The following is a 27659-nucleotide window of genomic DNA, read 5'->3' as shown; positions in this document are numbered from 1 at the left end:
CAACGTGGATCTTACGATGTAGGCACTAAAAAATAAAATGTAACGTGTATTAGTAAGCAAGGCCAAGGGCTAGTTCGGTTACCTAAATTATTTCATCTCATTTTATTATTATAATTTTTTAAAATTTTTATATAAAATATAATAAATAATTTTATTTTATTAAATTTTAAAATAAAATTTATATTAAAAAATTATATTATAATAATATTTTATTTAATTTTAAACAAAATATCTCTGAATTGTTTAATCAAACGTAAATTTACTGTAATATTCATTACAATTATATACAAAATTTAAAATAATAATAATTTATTTTCTAACTAAGTATCATATTTCTAAACTTTTATAAATAATATTTAAAAATAATTATAGGTCTTTCTGTATTAGATTTAATACAAATTGGGTCCCACCAAAGGGTTTGGTGCGAGAAAGTGACACTGCAATTTGGTGCCGCCACCACCACCAACCCCATCCGGAGCAATCTCCCAACAACCCCATCGATAATTGTACCTTGTTCATAGTCCCTTTGCAAACCAATAAAAAGAAAGACACAAATACAAGTTACAACCACCACGTGTTTCAAGCACAACCTGCAATCCGTCATGGCATAAGTCGAGGATATTCATTATTTTTAAAAGAGATGTTCTTCATGATTTACTTTTAGAAGACCATAAAATATTTAAAAGATTAAAGTGAAGATGAGATTGAAATTTAAAATTAAATAAAATATTATTAAAAAAATATTTTTTAATATTAATTTTATTTTAAAATTTTAAAAAATTGAATTATTTATTATATATTAAATAAAAATTTAAAAAAATTATAATAATAAAATAAAATAAGATAAAACACTTCTTTTTTAAACAGACCAAAAATAGACTCATCACTTGAGTTTTATATCTAATATTTATAGGTGCATAAAATTTTTGCGCAGTATGAAATTTATGCTAACATTTTTTTTTCCCCTTATATTAGACTATTTTTCGACCAAATAATTTCATCACTCTCTCCATTTACCGATTTTCTGGTGGCAGAGTCGGGTTGGTAAACCTTCCACTTTAGAGAGAGAGTCAATCTAACAACAACCATCACCAACAAAAGCCCCCCACCTTCCAATTCTTGCAAATCCCATTTGAGAGAGTTAAGAGTACTAGGGAGAGAGAGGGAGAGAAATGGCTCAAGTTAGTAGAATCTGCAATGGGCGATCTCATAACACCCAAGTTTTTCTCAATAATTCTAAATCCCACAAACCCAAATCTCTGGATTCTCTAACTTTCAGGTCACAGTTCTTGGGCGGCTCCAAAAATTCTTTGACTTTGAAGCACAAGAATGCGTGCATGATTAGTACTGGTAGAGTTGGTACATTTACGGTCTCAGCTTCGCTTGCCACAGCAGAAAAGCCGTCCACGGCGCCCGAGATCGTCTTGCAACCCATCAAAGAGATCTCTGGTGCTATCAAGTTGCCGGGGTCCAAGTCGCTGTCAAACCGGATTCTGCTCCTGGCTGCTCTCTCTGAGGTATACAATCGGCGCGGTCTTGTGGGTAGCTGTAGTTTTTCTCTCTTTGCAGTGGAGGAATATGGTTTGGGCTATATATATTCGTTTGGAGAATTACTGGAAATTTAAAAAAATTATTTGCATCTCCGTTAGTTAGTTACTTGTGCATCTCATTCTTTTGCTGTGAGCCTAATATAAGAATTTTGGAAGAATCTAATTTCTGAATGTCGATGACTTCGGGAATGTGGATTTTACTTTGACTGAAAGGACTTATTTTCCTGGTTTGAAGATAGGTCTTTGTTTCGATATATTGGTTGTGCACTTGTACTTTGCAACAATTTCCCGTTGGACCTGGAAACGAGCGAGGAAAGAGGATAATTGTTAAGGCCTTTTTCCCTTATTCTGGGCTAATTTAAATTCTTAGTATATAGATTGAGCTTACACATGATAAAATGTGGGTGTTGCGAGTGTAAGGGTTTTAAGAGTATTTCACCTCCTGTTATTCCCTTTATAGACTTGGGTTATAAATACATTATTATTTTCTTAGGAAGGTCTACAAAGTCGTGCCATTTCCTCCAAAACTTGAAGCAATCTTTGTTTTCATTATCTCTTTTTGGTAGCTATTTAGGTAAAAAAATTAGTTGCATCGAGTTATTGATTGTAAATTGATTCTTATTGTAATTATTTACTCAGTGCAGTCTGCTGGCAGTCATTAATAATTATTTTTGTTTATTCTCCAGGGAACAACTGTTGTAGACAACTTGTTAGATAGCGATGATATTCATTACATGCTCGGTGCATTGAGAACACTTGGGCTAAGTGTCGAAGAGGACAAGGCAGCTAAACGAGCAATTGTGGAAGGTTGCGGTGGTCTATTTCCAGTGGGCAAAGAATCGAGGGATGAAATTCAACTTTTCCTTGGAAATGCAGGAACAGCAATGCGTCCACTGACAGCTGCAGTTGTTGCTGCTGGTGGAAATTCAAGGTCTGTCTGATTTTTCTTTTTGAACATTCTCATTCATGAATATAACTTAAGCAGTGTATCATGTTCATGCAATATTGTCTTTGCTGTAGAGTTGGCATATCCACAAGAATTTAGGACTCCTGTATGGTGGCAACCATTTGGAATAAATCCTAAGCATTTGTTGACTTTGATTATTGCTGATGAGAGTATCATTATTTGGATCTCTTGGAGTGTTTTTCTTGTCTTATTTCATTTCATTTCGATGGCATGTGACTATTTATTGAGCTATTTATTAAAGGCTCACTTTTGAATAAATTCTGTAAGATAAGTGCACTACCAGGAGTGTTCTCCTTGATTCCACAAAATTATTCCGCAGCATCACGTTATATATTTTGTGCCATTTGATGTACCCTACACTGACCCTTTTATACTATTAAATACATTTCAGTTATGTACTTGATGGGGTGCCCCGAATGAGAGAGAGACCAATTGGGGATTTGGTTTCTGGTCTTAAGCAGCTTGGTGCCGATGCTGATTGTTTTCTTGGCACAAACTGTCCTCCTGTGAGAGTGATTGGAAAGGGAGGCCTTCCAGGGGGTAAGGTGAGGTTGTTTTTATTATAATATGTGCAATTTGTATAAGAAAATATTGCGTGTAATTGGTACTTTAATGTTTTTTAATATACTGTCGCCATTCCCTTTTACCCCTTTATATGGGATACTGGAGAAAGCATTGTCATTCCCAAAGGTCTTCTCAAGTCTGGTATCAATATTTACAGCTAGAGGTATAAAAACAATGGTGGCAACCTAGCTTTAAAGTTTGATGTGCTGATGCAAGAGACATGATTCTGCAGAAGTACTGTGAGATTTCAAGTAGTCATTGCACCTTTTGTGTGGAAAGAGGAATGTTTGCCACATAGGTAACCACAAGACACCAACTAGTATCGTGTTGTCCTGCGATAGGCATTATGCTGAGTTGAGCAACATTAGGTTGCATGACTACAGTGATATTTCAACTAGTGATTTTGCCTTTATCTTGGAAGAAAGGACTTAAATGAGTTTGCAACCTTGTGGGTGAGCTGTGGCCTATTGCTGTTTGAAAGCCTTTTGAAGCTCTTAGGCGTCCATTATTTATGTACAGAAATACAAAAGAATTGAACCTATCAAATTAAAAATGAGAAAACTGAATTCATGTATATATTTCAGCTCATCCACCTGCCATCCTTTGGCTTTTCTTGGAAAATAATAGATACTCTTCAATTCTTGCAATTTCTGGAAACAAAGATGTTGGTAGAGTTTTTCCTGTCTATGATTTTCTTTTTCTTAAATGAGCCTTGATATTAAAACTTGAAATTTTTACTTAAATATAATGCCTGAAGTTCTAGCTCCTGGCATTGACTTTACCTTCTAGTTTATCGTGTCAAATTAAGCCTCTGGATTGTTGTTGTTTGCAAAGATCGAGCCAACTTTACCAATGTTAGTTTACGTTTTGTGTCTTCATTTGCAGGTGGAGCTCTCTGGGTCAATTAGTAGTCAATACTTGACTGCTTTGCTTATGACTTCTCCTTTGGCTTTGGGAGATGTGGAAATTCAGATAGTTGACAAACTGATTTCCATTCCATATGTTGAGATGACTTTGAAGTTGATGGAACGATTTGGAGTCACAGTAGAACATACTGATAGCTGGGATCGGTTCTTGATCCGAGGTGGTCAAAAGTACAAGTAGGTTTCTCTAGCATAGAATTGCAACAGTTTGTGAAAGCTGGTTGGTCTGAGATAATTATATGATATTATTAGGTCTCCTGGAAATGCCTATGTTGAAGGTGACGCTTCAAGTGCTAGTTACTTCCTAGCTGGTGCAGCAATCACTGGGGGAACTGTTACTGTTGAAGGTTGTGGGACAAGCAGTTTGCAGGTAATTACTTATGCCAATACTAGTTTAGCCAATGTATGTATGTTACATTTAGATAGGCCAAATCTCATTATGTTCTTACGATACTTTTCCTTAATTAAGGGAGATGTCAAATTCGCTGAAGTTCTTGAGAAGATGGGTGCTGAAGTTACCTGGACGGAGAACAGTGTCACTGTAACTGGACCACCACGAGATTCTCCGAGAAGAAAACACTTGCGAGCTGTTGATGTCAATATGAACAAAATGCCAGATGTTGCCATGACTCTTGCTGTAGTTGCCCTTTTTGCTGATGGACCCACTGCCATAAGAGATGGTACGCTGGCCTTTTTACCGTGGGGCATGAGAAAATGAGTTTTAGTCTCTAGTTGTTAGTGGCAGTGTAGGTAAATGCATAGCATCTTGAAATTTCATCTCCAGTTGATGGAACTTGCAATGACTTAGTTTGTATCTATTTTAAGCTGGTTTCATATTACGTTATATTGTTTCTAGGTCTAGGTCATACACATTTCTGAGATTTAAATTTTTGTACAAAACAACCCCTTTTGATCTCTCGGCATGCTAATTTTCCAGTGGCAAGTTGGAGAGTAAAGGAGACAGAACGGATGGTGGCCGTCTGCACAGAACTCAGGAAGGTAAAAGTCTCTCATGGCCTTCTGTACATTTGAAATCCCTGCACCTTAACAAATTTCTTCCTTGCATTAACATAAGGGCTTGATATTTCAGCTGGGAGCGACAGTTGAAGAAGGACCAGATTACTGTGTGATCACGCCCCCAGAGAAACTCAACGTGACAGCTATAGACACATACGACGATCACAGAATGGCCATGGCATTCTCACTTGCTGCCTGTGGAGATGTTAATGTCACCATCAAGGACCCTGGTTGCACCAAGAAAACATTCCCAGACTACTTTGAAGTCCTCCAGAGGTTTACAAAGCATTGAACAACTCTTCTAAACAAAAAATGTGTGGAAGGAAAAACAAAAAGAAGCAGGGAGCTAACTCCCCTTATTTTTCTATATTTCTTTGTGATTTTTGATGATTTATATTTGTAAGTCAAGATTCCAATAACTAGTTTGTTTTTGGGTAATTGAGCTTGTTTGTGAGACTGTAACGTTAACTATGGATCTATTATTTTAGGAGACTTGAGTATGATAGTGGAATATTCGGTGTTTGTATCTATATTATATGAGATGAGTTACACTACACAACCACCCACTGTTCACTCAACCTTAGCACTTCAGCCTACGTGGTTTTTTTTTTTTTTTTAATTAAAACGCGAGTTTTGATCAGAATATTTCAATTTCTCCTCTCCTCCCCCGGTTCGTCTTCACTTTTTTCAGAACTCTTCCCCGCGTTCTCTCCTCCACGCTCCCAGTTCGTGTCCTTTGCCGGCCTGACCCTCTCCCCGCCCCGGCATCACTAGGGAACTGGGTGGGTTCATCACTCCGTCACAGTGGAACAAAAGTTCCCCTCTGGGTGCATCATTTTTGTGCGGGTTCTCCAGCCTCACGGTTTCGGCACGATTTCAGTCCCCGTCCCGGCATCACTACTAAATTTATGTCATTCTCGGATGAGAATATATCCAAACTCAGCAACCATTAAAAAGAGAAAACATAGATCTAACAAACACAAAACTAAGGAAGGAACGAGACATTTTGGAAGGTAGAGATTAAAAAGAAAAATAAAAATAAAGTGCCTTCGGGGATGGCGAGAAGAGGCTGAAGGAAGTGAGTCAGATGGGTGGGTCTTGGAATTCGTCGGAATTGGAGGGGGTGAGAGAAATGGGTCTTCGTTCAAGGGAGAGAGACGTGAAGGGCGATGGGTGAGAGAGAAGAGTCTCACAGTAATGGTAGAGGGTAGTTGCATTTAGGGGGAGATGAAGATGAGGGAGAAGAGCCTGAGGTGAGGGCGTCGGATTGAGGGGTGATGGAGAAGAGAGAGCGCGTAGGGAGCAGAGTAAAGGGCAACCCGGTTTATTTTGATAATAAACCGTGACGTGGAAGGAGTGTGGCGTGCGTTAGGCAAACCGGAGGCTAAGTAACTTTTTTCTTTATGAGATATGAATCTATGAAATCGTTTATCCCGGTGGAACTTGTATCAACACCCAAAGCGTTGAACACGATGCCAGATTGTTGATCAAATAACCATTATTAGTACGTGCTTTCTTCTGATTTTTTATTTTTATTTTTTATCAGATTGTACATTTTTTATTTTTATATTTCTTTTTTCTTTTTCTTTTTTAAAAAAAAAAAAAAACTCATTCGTAGATTCATTGTCTCTTTCAAAGGTACAACGACGCAATTGGCAACTGAGAATTTGAAGCAAAGAAAAGGAAAGTTTGATACCATCATACCATGTTATGTTTATTGAATAAAACAAGTTGTAGTTTCTAAGCCTCTAGATATGTTATTTGAATTTTATATGGTCAATGCCACCGATCTTCCTTTAGGTATATATTTTTGGGTTAATTGCCACATTAACTTAAATTAATAGAATTTAAAATTTAATTATAAATTAAATATTAATTATAATAACAATAACTTATTATTAAAATAATGTTATATACGGTCTTAAAATGTGCAAGTTCATGCATTCTTTTTTTAAAAAAAAAAAGCGTGGTTCATGATGTCAGATTTTTTCATGCAAGTTTTAAATTTATCAACTTTTTTAAAAATAAATGCATGTGATTTGTGTATTTTAGAATTGTAAATATCATTTTATCTTCATGAAATATGGAGAAAAATAAGAAGATGTGAATTTTTAAAATTCTAAAATCCAGAATGTTTTTTTTTTTCTTGGAAATTGGGATAATATTCCTTCGATCCGCAACATATTGGGCTATGGGAATAGTGGCATACGTTAATGATGAGCATATGGTAGGGCTATGTGAGGGCACAACTTTGGGTTATAGTTTCTTCAATATTACTCTTCATTTTGAGTCCCACAAATCTTTCATAAGAAGAAAACTGCTATGTTAGGCTGTGTGATTCACCCACATCACATGCCTGCTTCGCTTCTTTTCCATTTCAGCTTAAGTTTATCGTGCATTTCTACTAATCATTATAAAAATGAAAAAAAAAATTGTGAGTGAAAAGAATGTTTCAAAAAAGGAAAAAAAAATGAGAAAATAAAAAATTAAAGAAAAACACTATATAGATATAAAAAAATCTCATAAACAGATTTCATACACTAATGTGATACGCTTGTGCCATGTCTTTTCTCTATTTTTTTTCTTCTTTCTTTCTCTGCCTGGCCGTGGTGGTTGGAATCAAAGTCGATGGCTTGCATAGTTGATAGCCACCGTTCTTTGGCTGTCTGTGGCAATCGAGAACCACCCGAGAAGGAGAAAGAGAGAGGAAAAGGAGTGCACACCACGTGCGTGCGTGGCCACTGCTAGGTGGCCAAGATGGTTAAGATCAAAGTCAACAGCTTGCATGGTCAACGGTCGCCGTCTTTTGACCATTTGTGATGGTTGGCAACCACTTAAGAATGAAGGAAGAGATAAAAAGTAAAGGAAGGGAGATGCATGGGGAGAGAGGAAAAAAAGAAAAGAAAAGATGCGTAACAGTATGTCACATCAATATTGAAATTACTTTGGTCTTTAGCATCCCTTGAAACTAAAGAGTAATGCTATGTCTAGTCGTAGAGTATGCAAATGCCGCGTAATTATTTTGAAAATGAGTGTGGTTTATGATTAAAAAGTTATTTTTTTTCATATTAGTCTCATATTAATTTTTTTTTTTTTTTAAATTACACGGCACTTGTATAATGACAATTCGATACTAAAACTTATAGAAAAGAATGAGCCTTATTTGTTTTTAGAGATGAGATAAGATGAGTTGAAATAAGTTGAATAAAATATTATTAAAATATATTATTTTTATATTAAAATTTAAAAAAATTATATTAAAATTTAAAAAAAATAAATTATTTATTTTATTTTATATAAATATTTAAAAATAATAATAATTTAAACGATACGAGACGAGAGTTTTATAAAAGTGAACAATTAATTGGACAAATTCGAAGTTTCCAAGGCCCGGGAGTCAGTCTCTCACATCTTCCAATGCTCTGGGGAAACTGCGTATGAAAACAACTGGAAATAGGAGGCCGGAGAGTAATTAGTAATTACCCGGAAAACCCCTTCGTAATTGGCCTCTAAATTTCATCTAATAAATAGCACATCCCCTTTGATTCCCACCACACTTGACAAATACTTCACCGTTGAGAGAGGGCTTTTGGTGTTCTTTTCCTCCTCCTAGTTAATATTATGATCCTATACCAGTCAATGAGGTATTGATCACTTCCCATCCTCCCATTACTTTACTCCAACTTTGAACTTTCTCTCTGCTTTGCGTTTAATCCAACTCAAGTTCTTGACCTTTCTCACCGTAAGCATCCGCAAAATCAAATACTAACACCGACACAGCAGCCCATCCCTCCAAGAAACCAGAAAGATTCCCTTCCCCTCCATACGCAGAAAAAGAGCTGGGAACACCATTACCAAGCAAACCAAACCTCTCTCCCCCCCCCCCCCCCCCCAACTTTATTTATCTTGAACACCATCGCCACGGGAATCCTTCCTCGAACCCTAATACATTCCCAACCCAAATCCCAAGATCACCAAGAGCCTCCGTTTATCTGGGGCATTTTCCCACATTTTCCCGAGAAAATGTCCCAGCTGAAGCCAATGTCCCACCTCGAGAACATTCCCCCAACTCCCGGGAAACTCAAGATGGACAAATCCCTGTTCACTAACAGACATCGCTGGCACTCATCGCTTACCACGCTCACCTTCTGGTCTTTTGTGTTCTTGGGCTTGATCTTGCTCTTCTTCTTCCGAGCCCCTTCACCTTCTCCTTTACCGTCCGATCCTTCTGGCCGCTCGTCTCGGACCTACAACTGGGGCGGACCCGCCTGGGAAAAACGGGCCCGCTATTCCGCCCGTGTTCGCTCCCGTAACGGCATATCGGTGCTCGTCACGGGAGCTGCTGGGTTCGTTGGAACCCATGTCTCCACTGCTCTCAAGCGCCGCGGAGACGGCGTGCTCGGACTCGATAATTTCAACGACTATTACGATCCCTCATTGAAACGAGCACGCCAAGTGCATTTGGAGCGCACCGGCGTGTTCATTGTTGAAGGAGACATCAATGATTCAGCGCTATTGAATAAGCTTTTTGAGGTTGTGGCATTTACCCATGTGATGCACTTGGCTGCTCAAGCTGGAGTGAGGTATGCCATTGAAAATCCTAGCTCTTACGTGCATAGTAACATTGCTGGCCTTGTTAATCTTTTAGAGGTTTGTAAATCCGCTAACCCACAGCCCGCGATAGTGTGGGCATCGTCCAGTTCGGTTTATGGACTTAATACTAAGGTGCCATTTTCGGAAAGAGACCGAACTGACCAGCCTGCTAGCCTGTATGCGGCTACTAAGAAGGCCGGTGAAGAAATCGCACATACTTACAATCATATCTATGGCCTTTCGCTTACTGGGTTGAGATTTTTCACGGTTTATGGTCCGTGGGGGAGACCGGATATGGCGTACTTCTTTTTCACGAGGGATATATTGAGGGGGAAGCCAATCCCGATCTTTAAAGCGCCTAATCATGGCACGGTTGCTAGGGACTTTACCTATATCGATGACATTGTGAAAGGGTGTTTGGCAGCATTGGATACCGCGGAGAAGAGCACTGGGAGTGGTGGGAAGAAGAGGGGCCCGGCTCAATTGCGGATTTTCAATTTGGGGAATACTTCACCTGTGCCGGTTTCAGATCTTGTGAGCATTTTGGAGCGGCTCTTGAAAGTGAGGGCCAAGAGACATAGTATGAAGTTGCCACGAAATGGGGATGTTCAGTTTACTCACGCCAATATCAGCCTGGCTCAAAGGGAACTTGGTTATAAGCCCACTACAGATCTGCAGACGGGTTTGAAGAAGTTTGTGAGATGGTATCTCAGTTATCATTCTGGTGGTAAAATGGCCACCGGCTGACAAATTCTTTTGATTGTGTGGTAGGATCCTCGAATTCTGTTCATCATGATTCTTATGATTTTTTTTTAACATTTCAATGTTCCGCGTACGATTATCTTCTTTTTGTAAATCTTAATGTTGCCATATAATGAGGAACCTAATGTCCTACATTGAGAAGTTTTGTGGCTGGGTACATTGTTTGCTGGGACTCCTAAGCTGTGTATCAAAGAAAATTAGGACCATCTTTTTCTTCTCTCCTAGGTAATTTCTGTAGCTTCGGCATTGTAGAATTCATGGCTGATAGAGCATATGCTGATTAGCAGACATGTATAATTTTTTGTGCAATTTAATAAGATTCACACGATAGTTTGAACTTTATTTAATGTATCATTGGTAGGTCATTACTTAGATGCATCCTGATATGGCTAATGTTTACTGTGTTTATATCCCCTCCAGATTGATTACTTAGTTATGAGTAACTTTTATATTAGAGACGAGGCTTTTTTTAAAGCTGACTTGAGAATTGTGGGGAAAATAATTATTTCTATGTCTAAAGCTGGAATTGTTACTTCTCTCCCAAGTTCAGACACCATAAATAGAGATGGCTTGATTTGAGCTTCTATGAATATTGCAGAGATTTCTAAACATTTTTATCCGTTTTGTATTTGGCATTTCGAACCACGCTACTGTTTTTCCAATGGGATTCTGAGTTTCATGCAGAATCAATATAAATGAATATAATGGCCGTTTCTTCATTGGATTGGCATTAACTTCATGTTCAGAAAAGTTGTGTTTGGTGGGAGGCATGTTGCTCATTATCTAATTGATGTCTTTTACGACAGATCCTGATGCACTGCAGCGTGCAGTTTTCTCTTTTGATGCTTATCCCTAGTTGTAGACTTGTAGTGTAAGAGATTGCTTTGCAAGTTTTATATTTTCAGAAAAATGAAACTTTAGGGTTACACTACCCATAGTCAGATTCTGTTGGTAAGTCTCACCAAATATCTGCTGAATTTTATTTTTAATTTTTATTTAGGGATTAAGTAAATATTTTTAAATGAATATGTAATTTTTTTTATTTTTAAAAAAATCTAAAAATTTTAAAAAATGGTGAAAGAAAAAAAAAAAAATTAAAGTGATCGGTAAAGATTATGTGTAAAAATGATATGTGGACGTAGCAACTTCTTTTATTGCTTGCTAATTCCTTCCCCAACCTGACATTCCTTCTGTTCAAAGGAACAGTAACATGTTTTCATGCATAGATAACCAGATAAGCCAAAGATTTAGCAAAATAGTAATACTAGCTATAGTTACAGTAGTTTAACAGAAAATCAGTGACAGGAAAGAAAGGTATTTGTCATTAGAATAATGCTACTTTGATACTTCATTTGATGCTTTATGTATTTTAATTTTTTTAATATTTTATTTACTTAATAATTAAAGAAGTGACTATTAATATATTTTTAATTATTTTATATTTTTTTAAAATGTTTTAAAACAATAAATATATATATGAATAAAATAATTAAAAAAAAAGAATAGTCCTAGAGGCAGGCACAAATGTGTGCCTGCATGCGGACTCCACTGACGTGGCATTTTGCCATGTCAACATTTATATTAAAAAAAAAAAAAACAAATCAGCGGGAATTATGACATTTCAAGCTCGATGGATAGTAAGAAATACATTCATCCTCTCTCTCGTACCTTTCATTCCTGCTATCTATTCATTCATCTAAAATCATTCAACATCATTGCAGATTTGCTGCAGATCTTCATTCCCAAAATCATCCAAGCAAATCTCCTCTCTCTCGTATGATTTTGGTATAGAAATGAATGGATAGCAGCAAAATCATTCCCATTGCAGATCTCCTATCTCTCGTACCTTTCATCCTTTACTTCTCATAAAAAGTGTTCAAACTTAGCATAGCAGGGGAAATCAGATTCTCGGTTTAGGAGGTAGAAAATTGACAAAAGAAAAGCTAACGAGGAGGTAATCTTCTCAGATCTAAGATTTAGAAATTGTTTTTGTATATTTCTATCTCTAGATTTTTAATATTTACCAACCCCGAGGGGTAGCTCAATTGGTCAGGCCTTGGGTTTGCTCCCTAATGGTCACTAGTTCGAGTTCTCTCAGGGCCACTGGAGGATTTACCTGGTCGTTAACTTCTGGGCCCCTTGGGATTAGTCGAGGTGCGCGTAAGCTGGTCCGGATACCCAAGGTTATAAAAAAAAAAAAAAGATTTTTAATATTTACCAATTGAGTATTTCTATTGAGTGAAAAGGCGAAGTGAATATAGAAGGAAAATGAAGGAGAAGAAGAGTATTGAGGAGGCCTTCATAAGGTTGTTTCTGTTTTAGTAAAGATCAAGAATTTTAATTTTTCCAGATTATTTTAGTCACTAAAATCTGATAAATGAAAAGGTAAAGAGGGTTCTGAAAAATTTGTTAAATGATATGAAAAGTAATATAGAATCCGAAGCTTTTATAAGATATCATTATGGGAAATGTTGTATGTTCGATAGGTATACAAACCTCTTTTTAAAGCATAAATGTTGTCCCAACTGAATGTAAAACAATGTTTGTTTTTTCCCGAGGGAATGTAAGGCAGTAGTTGACGGTGCTCACAGGGCCAAAGTCATGATATAATCAGAGAAATTAATAATAATGCAAAGGGAAGAAATCTTCCGCTTATTATTTTCCTGGATTCATTGTCTACTTAGTGTAAGAGAAGCTTAGACAAGTCAAATGTACAAATAAAACACACAAATGTTTAACGCTATTTAATATAATAAAAAATGTTTATCCATAATAACAAATGTTTAACATAATAAAAAAAGCAAGTTAATGGCACAAATGAAACATTTATCCACATTCCTTTTATTGAACGCTATTTAATATGAAAAAAAGGACGAAATTCCATATAAATAAATCTCCAATTTTTCAAATATTCAGTCCATAGTTTGGTATTTTTTACACATTTTATTAATATAATTATATGCGTCATTCTTGACAACCACCCACTTGTATTCATTGTTGATGTAGTTTTATTTGGAATTATTTAGATAGATAAAAAAGAAAGAAGACGCATCATGCATAACACCTCCTACCACTAATCCATCAACTACGGTATTGTACACCTCTTTCAACAGTTGGCGTGTGTTTATTTTATGTATAGTCATTGGCCACTTGAGTTGATTAACATTATGTTACTACATGTTAGGACATATCACGACCGCTTTATCCAGACATTTCAAACTACATGCCAAGTTATTACAGTCCAGTGCCTCGTGCGTGGTTACCACCTTTTATGCCTCCTCCAAGTGCCAACCCATATCCATTGAGCAACCAGGTGATCGTTGGAGCATAGTTTTAATTTTATGAATTTGAATATTTGGTCTAATTATTTATTTTTAAATTTTCTTTTGGGATAACTATAGCAACAGCCATGGAACTCTACAACCACTGCTACGTCAAGTATTGCTGCCTTGAGTAGTTCCGCTACCTTGCATAGTCCTGCCATACTAATGATGGGACCTCCTCTAACTGCCTACCCATATCTATGGAGCAATCAGGTGATTATTTCTTGGAATATTTATTGTAGTTAGTGTGTTTTTTTTTTTTTTCCTATACAATATTTGGTTTAAGTATTTATGTTAAATTTTTATTTGGAAAACTGCAACAACAAACATGGAACTCTACGATCGCTCCCATGTCTAGTTCCCCAACCAATGTCAGTTCTAGTGTAGCTACCAATTGTAGTGTACAAAGCAGCGCTAGTGTAGCCTCTAGCTCTTGTGAGGCTTTACCAGCATTTGTTCCTCCGACGAATGTCAACCCATATCTATGTGGTAGCGAGGTAATGTGTTTGATTTTTCATATGCGTTGTCTTTTACATTATTTATAACATATATTGTCATATAATACTTTTTCTCCTAATTTGCAGGAAAATAAAGTGAAGCAAAGTAACTCTATTGAATAGATTAGTGAGGCATCTTTAGAATCGATATACTGTGAAGAGCAGTTTACTGCCTCTTTGGGTAATACTGTTGAGACCAAAGACGCTGGCAGTTATGGGTCACTTCATTTCCAGCAATCTGATGGGGGTGATATCGCTGAGGATCCAAAGCCAAGGATGTGCTTTGAATCTGAGAATACATTGATGGCTTATTATAAACAGTATGGAAAACAAGAAGGTTTTCCGGTTATAACATAAAGGAGTAAAAGAGAGAAAGATGGGAGTATCAAATATGTTACTCTGGGATGTGCTCGTGGTGGGAAGGCAAGAAATAGGGCGTCAAATGTCTCGAAACCTCGACCAACAAGCAAGACAGAATGCAAGGCAATGATGAATGTGATGTTCAAGAATGGAAAGTTATGTATCACATCAGTTTTTAACACACACAATCATGTACTCAATCCAAGAAAAACAAGATTCTTTAGATGCAACAAAGAAGTTAATGAATTAGTTAGGAGGGTGTTGGATACAAATGATCGGGCTAGCATACAGATGAATAAGAGTTTTCAAGCTATTGTGACTGAGGCGGGTGGGTTTGAGAATGTACCATTTGATAATGCAGCACTCCATTGTTTTTGTAGCACACGTGTAGAATGAGCAGAAGTTCTCAATTTATATGTAGATTTTTTAGAAATATGCAGCAGGAGATTTCTGCACAGTGAATAGTTTTTGTTTCTAGAGCAGATTTTCATGCTAACAAATCTCAAAAAGGCTCAAAAACTGTGAGACAATAACCAACTTTGTTAATAAGCAGTTCAACATTAAAGAACAACAACAGTCTAGACTTTTTACAAATAAAGTCTCAAGTACATTCATTAAAGTCTAGACTTACAAACGCTAAGTTCCTATCAAATACAAATACAAATACAAATACAAATACAACGTGTTCATCACTTTGAGCGTATCAAATACAAATAAATAACTATATACATTAGCCATTGCCCACGAAGTAGTGTTCGTGCATGCCGCATGTCGACTTCTTGCCTACGAAGCTGGGTTTCATCGTTGTGGAGTGCCAACTCCCTCTTATCAATTTCTTCTTCTCTCTTTTTAAGTTCTTTCTTTTTCCTTAATATTTCTGCTTCTCTCTTTCCAAGAGCTTGCTCTTTGTATTCACTACCATTTGCCCACTTGAAATATTTGCAATGTGGTAACCCCTGTGTGTCACATAAATAATTAAGTATGTCAAATGTCACAATTTTTAACAAAACATTAATATGTAAATAGAAACACACAAGTACAATTAATTGCATTTACCTCTTTGTTGTACAATGAACACCCAAAGAATGCTCATCCAGAATTTCTTTGAGTATTTGATATTCTAAGTACAGCTTCTTTCCCACAGCTGCATATTGGGACAGTACTTAATGTGCTATTAACAAGCGATGCTGAAGAAACTGATGATGACATCCTTAATTCTTTTTCTTGATGAATAATAAGGACTATAGGTTTGGAACTTAACAGCTGGTTTGCAAAAAGATATAACATGTATTTATTGGTCAAATAATAAGAAACGTAAAATTTTTACTCTATACTCACCTTCTATGCTGAAGTTAAGATAACTTTCTTTAGTTTAAAGGACTGGGTTTTGGGGCCGTATGTGGGCACCCACTAAAATCTGAAGAAATTAAGTAATCAACTAGAATCTTATGCTTCAGATAGAACTACAAAAAAAAAAATGACCAAGGATCTTTGAAGAAAGGAAAAAAAGAAAGTAAAATGTTATCATGAGAACCAAATATTCTTTGTTAACAAACAAAAGATTATTTCAGATATAAGTCTCAGAGAGTGTGCATGAGGTTTGACAACAAGCTGGAAAAATTCTATGATATATTCTATGATGAAATCTAAAATACTTGTGAGTCAACCAAATATCAGTCAATATACTTCTGGACATGATATATTCATTGTACCTGACAAATAAGCTAACTGCATGCATGCATATGATACTCCCTAGCCCAATATGTTCATGCATGTCATTTGTACGCTCTTCTTTTTAGTAGTGTTATACTTTACTGCATGGATATATGATGACTAATGGTAAAGATCAATGCCACATGGATGCATTCATACATGACTGGTGCATTATATATATGAAAGTGACTTCTGTCTTTCTTGGATTTTGACACATGGCTATATATATAATTATAGAGTATCCTGATCTTGAGGTTAGAAAAAAATATTTTTGTAACTGGTATTCGAAAGTCATGTATATAGCCCCAAATTATATGCAAAAGAAATATGTTGCAGCAGAATATTATATATATTTAGTTAAAAACCAATCTAGAAGTTCGAAAATGGGGAAAAGTGTTGCCGTAGCTACTGGAGACCAAAACAAGTAAAAAGAAAACAAAGTAAGCAAACTATTTTCAAATCAGAGATAGTAGCATAGAAAGTTAAAAACTACTAGCAGTAAGTATAAAGATCACCCACTACTTTTACTTCTCGATGCACAATTCAAAGAACCAAACAAATAGAAACCCAACAAGAATTTAAGACCTAAGTCTTCCAAAACCCCACTATGAGACGATCCCAATTGAACTTATAGGGCTGAAAAGGAAAGGGCACTCTTTTTACGGTTATAATTCACAATACCAAAGTCTTTGTCAAGGGTATATAATATAGAAAATTACAAATTCTAGTGGGGTGGATCCTTGAAGCTTACGTGAGATCTCAGTGCCATGGCCAAAAACATAGACTTCATTGGAGTAAAACATCATTAAAGCTTCGCAAGTCAGTGCTATCACAGAATGGGGAATACGTATAAGAAAAAACCAAGATGATCCCATGAAACAAAAACCCTCCAAAATCTTTGTCTAAAACTTTGATCTTTTCCACTTTGGCTAATCATTAAATAGCAACCCAATAAAAAGGAACAAAATATAAATATACCCAGATCTGGGGCATTTTTGAGGAACGAAGTATGTTTCCACCTCCGCTATTTTGCCGGCCAGTTTTGCAATTCTTTAAACCCGATTTCAATATTTTCATAACACCACATGCATAAATCTTAAACAAACGAAACTCAAAAGGAGAAAATAAAATCAGAAAGTGAACTTTGAGTTACCTAGAACAAAGTCCAGCTTTGAGGAAAATCCTCCAGTATAACGTAGCGGGTTTGTCGCATAAGGGTTAAGGCTGGGAACATGAGTCGCACAGAGAGAGAGAGAAGAGAAGAGAAAATGAATTTCAAAATTGAAACACACCGTTTCGAGAGTAGGCTACGAATTTCGAACTCAACTAAACGCACCGGTTTATTTATTCAAAACGGTGCGTCTGATGCCACATTGGAAGCCGTTCGTGCGGAGGCCTCCCATATGACTGCAGTTAGAGTTTTTCCTACATAAATAAGTTCGAATCACTTTCGACAGGAAAAGAAAGAAAAAAAAAAAGATCTAACGAACAAAGCTATGGAACATAACTACTGATAAATATATATTATGCATCAAAACAATATTTCTCATTATTTTGAAGAAGGATATTTCAAGAAAAATATTCAATCAATAAATATATTTAAAATATACAAAAATAATTGTATCTAAAAATTTTTATTTCAAAATATAGTCATCAATAGTTAGAGGATGAGTATTGGCAGAGAATGACCCACTCTTTCATCAGTGATTGGGTCCTATTTTTGAGATTGGGCTTTGTTCCTAAGGTGGAACAATAGGTTTGTAGCCTATGGGCCCAAAGTGATTCCATCATCCTATTCTGAATTATCAAATTTCACGCAACTGCAGCCGTTAGATCCAAGGGTAGAGATATTTAACGGTAGTGATAGTCTAGTGGCATTGGTGGTGCGCACTGCGCAGAGAAACACGCTCTTGTATAATTATGAGTCCCACACGGGAAAGAGCAACCAGATCTCCGCATGCCAAACAACTATTAAAGGAGAAGCACAATGCCATACCAAATCACGCAGCCGCGCGGTGAGCACAGAGCGAACTATTCTTTCGCCTTTTACTAAAGAATACCGTGTGCGCGCCGCAGATAGCGGCATACGCCTATTTTTGGAGGGGTTCTTCCTTGTGGAAGAGCTCCTACATCTCAGTCCCAATTTTTTTTGAAATTTTTCTTCATCTGTTTATGTTTCAAATAAAAAAATTAAATCTAGTATGTATTGTAAAGCTGTTAATTATTTTTGGATGGGGTTCTCTTTTCGGGAGCAAAATTCCCTTGGAAGTTTCATCGTCCCGTGCCTTCGGGTTTTTGCGTCTGTGAACACGCGGCTTGGTACATCAATTGCAGTACTTTATTTTTAAATGTCGGCCCATTCGTTACTTCAAAATGTCTAATGAAGTCTGTAAATTTGAAATTTCAGATGCCTGCTTCGGTTTCCTCTGGTCCGATGGCTAACTAGACGATGCGGTATGCGGTTTTCCAAATTGCAAACAGCAGGAATAATCAGCGCTTCTGGTACCAAAAACTCCGTTCGTGACACAATCTTAGCTATAGCATATAAAATATGAAAAATGATTTATAAAAGCTTCAAATAGACAAGTCCACAAATCTTTGTAAAGGAGCGAAACCCATCTTAAAAAAGTAGAAAAAACTATTTTTCATTAATAGAATCCTATTTTTTTCAAAGAATTTATATGGAGCTTGTTCATTAGGAATTTATACCTAGTATTACTATAAAATCTATAGCAAGCCTTCTTGACCACGCAACATCTTCGCGAATTGGTTACAAAAGGGTAGTGATAGCCTTACTATTCCATCACTATCGTATTATGAACTCTTTATTTTTTTAAATATTTTTTTAACATCCTTGACCATTAAGAAAAAATTAAAAAAATATATATAATTTTACTAATAGTTACTTCCTTAACAATTAAGTACAATAAAAAATTAAAAAAAAAAATCTAATACAAAAGGAGTAGTAAATAAGTAGTAAAATGGTACTGTAATCCTATCATTTTCCGTTCCAAAATATATATGCCTTCAATAAAAAAATGTCAACCCCCCCTCGGCCCTCCCAAGATGTGAAAGGAAAATACGTTGGTAACAGGAAATTATTATCCATAATCTTGAGCTACTCCCATTTAAAGCTCCATTTGCTGCCGGCAAAACTGAATTTGTACCATGGGTGGATGGATGAAGCAGGCTAGATGGTAGATTTAGCACCACCTCAGTTCCAAACTCGAGTGCAATTGGTTGTTCCACCAATCTAAATCATCCTTTAAAATCATGCTTTAAAAGTCATACTTTGTTCTCCCGCTACTTAAGACGAGACATAACATATCTGATATGTTACCATACGAACTGAAGAAGTTCCAAGACTCGAGCATTAGGCGTTTCCTCGATCCTTTGAAATGAACGACCTGCATCCAGGAGCTAGATATGAGATAAAACGTGTTTAACAGCTTCGGCTTCTCTTTTTTTTTTTTTTTCCCAATTTGCTCTTGCAGGACCCAATCTGAGTAAAAATATACCATTTAGCTGGTCATCAAGATCATAGGTGGTTACATCACAACATACCTTAACATCCAAGGGCATGCCATGAAATTGACCTGCACCTTCTGGTGGTGTCCAATTGTATATAGCACAAGGTAGAAACAGAACTGAGGCACCGCCAATTTTCTCTAGAAAAACTTGCGCTTTGGTAAATTTTCTTCTGTCAAAGGAAGGGTCAGACATAATAACCCATGCAAGTGCTAACTGGTCTCCGAGCATTCGGGAGGCACTCATGTACTTTGAACTGTAAACTTCCAGTACTTTTTGTAGAAAAAGCTTTGCCCTGCATCCAACTTCAATCTTAATTTCCTCTTACTGTTGCCAATAAAAGGTAAGAAAAATGAAAGAAAAAAGATGGAGAGAAACAAAGGAAAACGATGAAACCAATAGGGTGGGTATAGTCTGTTGACGGGACAGCGAAAAAAAATAAAATAAAAAATAATAACAATCACCATCAACGGTACTGGCAGAGAAATCAAAAGAAATGTTGCAGATGTCATACATGAGATGCAAGAGGTAGTCCTCCCACATGAAGGGCACAACTGACAATGTGCAAATAGAATATGGTCATCAAACCTCTCCAATATTTAGGTAGAAATTTCTCTGGTTTGCGGGAATATTAAATCAGACCCTCCCTACCCCAGATACACCATCTTTTCTTTCTTTTATTTTCTCAACAGTAAGATCGTAACTAAAATAGCTTTTTTTCCCAAATAATCAATATAATCATTGTTGAGAGCAGAAGGGTGGAACACAATCTATGCAGCAACTGATTCATATTATTTAACAAGATCCAGATTTCAGTTTCCTGTTTATGTGTTTTTTCTTTGCTTAGTCACAACCAACCAAAATGATCATAAAAATAAAAAGTAGACAGATAATTCAATTAATGCACCTTAAAATCCCATCTGAGGTTCCCCTTACTGCTATAAATCCTGAATTTAAAGGTTGTGCTTTGTTGTTCCGGAAGGTGAGAGCCAGATGAAAACTTGAATAATCCTGAAATATCTGTCCTAGATCATCAACCACTGCTATATCTGAGTCGGTAAAGATGTAATGACTGATGTGCCCCTCCATATGAGAAAGCTCCTCAAGCCTTGTTTCTAGAAAAGCCTGAATTTCAAAATGAAAAAAAGGCACAAAAGAAAGAAAGGCAGAACATGTAAAACGACACATTGGATATAGTAAACAGTCATCTCTCTTAATTTGAAATTGTTTCGCGTAAAAACATATATCTTTAATAAGGTCGTGAGGCTGATAAAAACAGATACAGGCACCCAAGTCAACAATAAAGTGGGACTGCAACACAGTTAGGAACTTAAAGCATTCCCCATCCTTTCAAAAATGAGAGAAAGAAAAGGTTATGGTTTACAGCTTGCAAATAAAATTGAGAGAAAATGCGAAAAATCATAGGAAACACAAAGTGACCATAAGCATGGATACAGAGATATAGGATATAAAGACCACTTAAGCACAGGGAAAACATAGAAAGTTCAGGAATTTGTTAGATGACGTGGAACAATACTCAGGAAGCATAGCTATTCATTTTGAATCATCAACTTGTCTCGCGAATATTGATTTTGAAGAGTAAATGCAGTGTGCACTTACAATGTAAGACATGATTCGTTGAAGCATCAATTTGTCTCGCGAATATTCATTTTGAATGGGAAGAACAGCGACCCTATTTCTGTGCATGCGAAGGTCAGATACCAGGTCGGTAAGAATAATAATGCTGCTCTGGGGCATTCTCACCTGAAGATACAATACGTAAAGGGACTAAAAACTAATTAAAATACTAAAGCTTCAACTGAACTTTGTAATGTTTTTTGGAAGCATTTAAATACGTGCATGTAATATGATATTGCTAATATTTTACCAAGAAATTACCTGAATAAAGTTAATGAAGACATTCAATATGGCCATTGACCTCTCCACTTTACTATATGAAGCATTCCCAACAGTAACCAAGTTTGATGATCTATCATCTACATGAGTATTTGGGGAAGAATTATGAATGGCAAAAACAGTGACAAAAGCAATAGATTCTCTGCCTATGGATATATGGGAAGTTGGAGAGTGGGTCTTGTTGACAGCTTTAATGCCTGCAACATAAATCAAGTGTGAAACACGCATAAGACCCTACAACATAAAAGCAATGAACTAAATATAGGAATTGAAAATAAGATTTTCTAAAGTTAAAAGTTTATAATATTACAACGTATTTTGAGACCAAACCTACATGAGTTTACAATTCTTAGAAGGAAACAGATGTGATCATTACATTATTTCTATCCAACGCCTTTTTTAATAAGAACATTATCTTTATCCTGTGTAAAGAACAAACAGCTCAAAATAACGACATGAAAAGTGTTCACAAGTCATGTATACCATATTGCTAATATTGAAAAGATCCACTTAGTGTTGTGTGCATGTCCAAAACAAGTTCCAAATGTAAACTGAACAGGTCATGATTATTCTCAATCAAATCTGCAACAAGCCAGATCAAATTCCAAGCACCAGCAGGTTTCCTAAGACGTCAAGGGAATATTGGATTGGGTGTATGAAGGGCGTGTTTTAATGAGGATTATCACCAACTAGCCGATCAGACAATTAATTAGACATAACAAGTCAAAAAAGTAAAGCTCAAATGCAAATAAAATCAGAAAATCAGATTAATATCATCTACAAAACCATTGGCATGATGGCGCTTCAACGATATTCATACATCTAAGATCAACAAAATGCGAGGGTATGTTACAAACCCCTATATTATAAAGACAGGGACTGCAAGAACCTTCACATTGCAAACGATTGGGCAAGCCTTGTCCAGCAGCAGGCCCTAGAACCAGATGATCAGATTTCTTGCTATTTTTCTTCTGATGCAATTCCATTACTGAAAGAGGGAGCAAAAGGTTTAACTCGAAAGGCAGAAAGATAACTAAGTTCATTTATGCCGATATAAAATTAATATAAAAAACTCAAGGCTCTGCAAATATGTAAACCGAAAAAGAATAGTAGAGGGAGAAACAATCACCAGAAAACATATGAGGAAGGAAGAAAATGAGAGGAAGACAAAAGAGAAAACGACGCCACCCACTGCATCTTCTCATGGCTAACAAACCTCCCTAGAGACTTGCTGTCTTAAAGATCTGTTAATTTAAGGTGCTCGTTTGCTGTAACAATGACCTTATGCTTTGTTAGGACTGCGCGATTAACGGAGTAATGATTAAGAAAATACTTACCTTAATAACACAATGGAAGAGATGAAAATCAAATCAATAAGGGTGAAGTGCAACAAAGTCCACGAACAAATTGCCAGATTAGACTTGTGAAACTTTCTGCTGGCTTATAAGAGTCACTTAAAAGTTTAAAAGAACCCCCTTTATAATCCTCCCCTCAAAGACAAAGAAATTTCGTTATGTTTTCAAATCACAAACTAACCCACCACTGCATCTATACTAACGAATTCTACGTTTACCCAGAATCAAAATTTTTATTCCAGATCAAATTAAAAGCCTCAACTCGATGAACCGAGCACTCTCATGGAGCATCAGATCAAGTTAACGGATACCCTCAGCTAATACAGCCTAAAATTAATCAACTTCTTCATGATTTCTTAGCAAATGAAGAGGATGACTCCGAAGAGCCATATTACGAAAAGATTACAGCATGCCGAGCCAAATACATTGGGTTTTTTATATTCAAGTGAATATATGCATTTCCCCCATCCTATTATGAAGTTTTCTTGAGCAGATCCTCAACAAGTTCTGGGTATTGGACTTTGCGAGTGCATTTTCGTCTGTGATCTCAAGGGGAGAGATTCATAGCATAATTGCAGGAAAAAAACAACAAAGCCGCTTCTAAGCGGTCGGGCTAGTAAAGGGCTGTTAACAGCCAGCCAATAGAATTTAGACACGTCAGTTATTGCACCTTAATAGACGTAGAACCGGTTACACAGGATGGAAGGACATGGCCATCTCTGAAACCAAGTGAGAAAAGAACAGCAGTCCCCTCCCGATGTGCCCCCAACGACGAACTTGCGCCATCCCAGAAACCGACTTGGGTCCATTTGATCTGTCTTTCATGGAGTCGTGCTTGGTTTGCCCACGATTTTAGTCGGCCACGAAGCCGATATTCACGTCCAAGCCTGAGCGCCGACCACCTCTCGACGCCACCTCCACCAGTCCAGCACGATTCCGATTCTGAGATCCAATTTCAGAAATTTGGGGCTAAATTTCAAATTTTAGATCGAGACTACAAACCCTAAAAATTTCATGACTATTTCATAACTATTTGTATATTCACGAAATTGAAGTGTGTGTGCGTGAGTGGTGGTGACAATCTGAGTGTGAAATCAGTGGCTGCAAAAATGCTTACCGGCGTCGAAATCGCAGAGAAGAAGACACGAGCACGAGCACGAGCACGAGCACGCGTTCGCTCCTTCGGCGAAGTATTTCCCAACTCGCTCCTTCACCTGCGACGGCACGAGCACGAGCACGCGTTCGGTGGTTCCCTTCGTCGGCAGGGAAGGGGTTCGAACTATACGATTCTAGGTCTTGGGGTGGAAGGGCACGAGCACGGGTGGAAGTGATGATTTCGGTGAGGATGATTCGGTGTATCAGAAGTCCACATTAGTTCAGGTGGAAGACTTACGTGTCAAAATATTATTGGATGGATGTTAAATGGGGAAAGGCAGCCCGACCGGCTAGAAGGAATTCTCAAAAAACAATTACATTCAGGGCATTCAAATTTTTTCCAAGTTATATATATAGCTACAAATATATTAGAAGTGATACGAGAGAAAGTAGTGATTGAGACAGGGAGGGTGACATACCAGAGAGAGAGAGAGAGAGAGAGAGAGAAAGGGAGGAGCAATTTCCGAATCTTGATGCACCAGCGAAGAAATGGGTGAAAAAAGATACGGAAACGGCTCTGCTCCAGTTTTCGGACCGGTTTGCACCGGTTAGTAGATAGATGAAAGACACGTGTAAAAAAATAGGATCCAAAGGTCAAGAGATGTACACGCTCCTGCCTCTTTAAAATATTAGCAGTGGCAAACTGTCTTCGATTCTTCTTAAATTGAGGAAATTTCTCAGAGCACTGACGATGAGTTTTGTAAAATTCATTTTTACGTAAAATATAAAAAAAAATGATCTAAAACATATATCCAATAGATGCTTTATTTTTTTTTATTTTATATTTGTGTACAGTATGCCTTTAGATGTAAAAGTAACTGTACATAAATGTAAACATATTTTAATTATTTTTTATTTTTTCTTGTACTTTTTCATCAAAATTGATTTCTTTTATTGTACTTTTTCTCTTATAAAATATTAAAAAGTATAATATTAAAATAATATGAAAAAAAATAGATAAGCTGATGTATGATGTATTGTAAAAATCAGTATGTAAAATAGAAAAAGTGAGATTTGATGATGTATTTTAAAGGATGGGATAAAAAATTCATTGGGAGTGTTCTTAGTGAGTTTGCGCATTTTATAACACATCGATGTTAACATGTAAGATATTCATTAATGAAATAGTGTGAATTAAAAATGTAAATAATTTTTATGAAATAGAAGAAATTTTCTCTTTATTTTCTTTTTACTTTTTTCTTTTTTCAATAAAAAAAATCATTGATAAGCGATCTGGTGTGCTAGTACCACTCTAAAATTGAGCATAAAGCAGTGTTTGTTGTCTAAAATATTTACGCACGTGGTTATAGATATTTCAAAGCCTACATGTGCCTATCTTTATCTTGCACATGCATATTAATAGGGTGTTTCATATTCAAACGCTCATTCTTAAACATGGCAAATGAGGATCCGAACATCGCGGAAAGTGGATCCAGTACTAGAGCCTCAATCTTGTCATCGCCAGTCCACCATGCCCTATCGATATCTCTTACACATAAGAATAAATCACTCGAGACACCCTGTTTGGTTGCGGAGAAAATATTGGAAAATTTGCCAAGCAGTAAAAACAACCAATACTGCACCTAAATTTGAGATGGATTCTTCATTCTGAAACAAAAAAGTTGGTAAACTCCAGATAGAAATCCTCTTTTCATGCGAATAGGCGGTGGAGTTGTATTCTCAAAATGGGAAATTATTTTCTTCAATCAAACATTATCTTAAAATCACAAAAACAATTTAGATTATGAGATGAAATGAGTTGAAATAATTTTAGATGAAAGATAAAAGTTAAATAAAATATTGTTATTATTATTTTAAGATTTGAAAAAATTAAATTATTTATTATATTGTACGTGGAAATTTAGAAAAATTATAACGATGAGACGAAATGAAATAAGATGAGATGAGTTGAGATGGCTTCCCAATCCAAACCGTGTAATCACCGTAAGTGCACTGAAAACCCATCCAAACGGCATACGGTCGGCCACTACTAAAAAACAATTTAGCAACCTCTTCTTACATCGGCAAATTCAACAACATGTTAAATCACCTTGAATGCCACTCGGCACCATGATATCGCAACATATTATAACATTGACAATGGTCTAATCAAATGTCAATGTAAGTTTAAATTTTATTATATGTAAGAAAAAGTCTGTACATTATACTAGATATAGGTCTAAAGTAATTATTGGATCCTCTCTAAACCTAGCGAGTTATTGTTTACACTATAAATGTATATTTTATTATTTTATCTACCTCCCACTCTTTCTTTTCCTCGTTCTTTTATCTTTCTTCATTCATATTTCTTCATTCCGAAAGCTTCCCATTTTCCTTGTTCTTTTCTTTCTACGTACCGAAAGCTTGCAAGCTCTTTTTCAACCCATAAGTGTCCCTCATAGTCCGTCACATTCTTGCGTTGGCTTCTGTTACCTCCCTGCGATTATATAGTTTTTCTTGCAGAAGTTGCCCCATCCTAAAGTGGGAATTTCTTATTATTCTTCCTTGTATGTAATTTATTTTCTTAAGATATTCTTCTCCAATTTTTTCCTCTTTTTTAATCTTTCTTTTGCTTTTTATCACTTTCCAAACCCTAACTCTGTTGATTTTTATTTTCGCAAGAGTTTGGTTTTCTAGGGCTTTGGAATGTGCGGACTGGGGATGAGAATTTGGGTCCTTGATTTTGGGTTGATTACGATCTAATTCACTCCCGGATCCTTTGCCTGCGTTTTGATGGGGGCAAGAGTTTTGTTAAGGTCTTCATTTTCTCGCTGGTTTTGTAGAGTGAGGTGCAGTGTGGATTTGTGAAAAATGCTTTGAATTTTGTTGTGGAGGGCTGGTGGATCTAGAGTCTTAGAAGCGACTGACATGCATTGAGAAAAGATGTTGTAATCGAGTTTACTTTTGCCCCTTGTTTATTTTGTGCTCGCTCGTGTTCTCATCAACACAATGTTTGTTTTATTTAAATACAACTGCAAGTGCCAAAAGGGTGATTGAAGTACTACAAATTACCACATTGAAATAAATAAAATAAATTACCACATTTTATTTTTTAATAAACTTATTAATTAATATATGAAGCTAACTTGCAAGATAGAAAAAAATATATCAAATATTATTAATAATAAAATATTATATTGTTATTTTACCTTTAACATGGTTTATCCAATGTGGACTCATATAGCTAAAACTTGATTCTATGGCCAAAATGTGAGATTCTAGCTGAACTTTACTTGGCAATGGCCAGGCTTGCCTATGCTCTTTTACGCATATTATGTTTTCCCTTTGATACTTCGACCAGGTCAAAGATACATGAATGGTGCGACATGGATATCGAAAGAATAGAACGAGAAAACGAGCCAAAGATAAGTGGCATCTGTAGTCAAATTGAAAGAACAAACCCTTTCGAGTCTTTGATGCCCAGTGCCCCTTAAT

The 27659-nt window shown here is 36.4% G+C and overlaps 3 protein-coding genes, 1 long non-coding RNA gene and 1 other non-coding gene across 10 annotated transcripts; 4 read left to right on the top strand and 1 right to left on the bottom strand.

Annotated features, from left to right (window-relative positions):
- The first annotated feature begins 991 nt into the window (after positions 1-991).
- Positions 992-5551, top strand: LOC122287308 (3-phosphoshikimate 1-carboxyvinyltransferase 2). The gene is made up of 8 exons (XM_043095479.1): positions 992-1517; positions 2237-2481; positions 2909-3062; positions 3967-4181; positions 4257-4374; positions 4474-4684; positions 4942-5003; positions 5095-5551. Exons 1-8 carry the CDS (start codon positions 1173-1175, stop codon positions 5311-5313), a joined length of 1569 nt encoding a protein of 522 aa, XP_042951413.1. The 5' UTR covers positions 992-1172; the 3' UTR covers positions 5314-5551.
- Positions 5552-8427: 2876 nt separating this feature from the next.
- Positions 8428-10718, top strand: LOC122287292 (UDP-glucuronate 4-epimerase 3). Its single transcript, XM_043095478.1, has one exon. The coding sequence runs from the start codon at positions 9045-9047 to the stop codon at positions 10359-10361; it is 1317 nt and encodes a 438-aa protein (XP_042951412.1). The 5' UTR covers positions 8428-9044; the 3' UTR covers positions 10362-10718.
- A 7419-nt stretch (positions 10719-18137) lies between these two features.
- LOC122287281 lies at positions 18138-18949 on the top strand. The gene is made up of 2 exons (XR_006234586.1): positions 18138-18588; positions 18677-18949. It is a non-coding gene; the product is annotated as an uncharacterized LOC122287281 (long non-coding RNA).
- On the top strand, positions 18276-18393 carry LOC122294032. The gene has a single exon (XR_006237448.1). It is a non-coding gene; the product is annotated as a U5 spliceosomal RNA (small nuclear RNA).
- Positions 18950-19141: 192 nt separating the features above from the next.
- LOC122287214 lies at positions 19142-24736 on the bottom strand. 6 transcript variants are annotated; one of them, XM_043095472.1, is made up of 9 exons: positions 24187-24508; positions 23740-24011; positions 22844-23012; positions 22604-22702; positions 21697-21911; positions 21418-21561; positions 20705-20922; positions 19834-20092; positions 19142-19676 (listed from the first exon to the last, which is right to left on the bottom strand). In XM_043095472.1, the coding sequence occupies exons 3-9, from the start codon at positions 22917-22919 to the stop codon at positions 19548-19550; spliced, it is 1140 nt and encodes a 379-aa protein (XP_042951406.1). In that variant the 5' UTR covers positions 22920-23012; positions 23740-24011; positions 24187-24508; the 3' UTR covers positions 19142-19547. The 6 variants fall into 6 exon arrangements, with proteins under 6 accessions (XP_042951406.1, XP_042951407.1, XP_042951408.1 ...); XM_043095473.1 differs by having other exon boundaries at positions 22844-22982; XM_043095474.1 differs by lacking the exons at positions 23740-24011; positions 24187-24508 and adding an exon at positions 24649-24736 and having other exon boundaries at positions 22844-23017.
- Positions 24737-27659: the final 2923 nt, after the last annotated feature.

Source organism: Carya illinoinensis, chromosome 1 (genome assembly GCF_018687715.1).
Source record: "Carya illinoinensis cultivar Pawnee chromosome 1, C.illinoinensisPawnee_v1, whole genome shotgun sequence".
Taxonomy (NCBI): Eukaryota; Viridiplantae; Streptophyta; class Magnoliopsida; order Fagales; family Juglandaceae; genus Carya; species Carya illinoinensis.
The sequence above is the reverse complement of the archived record's forward strand: the minus strand, read 5'-3'. Positions and strand labels throughout refer to the sequence as shown.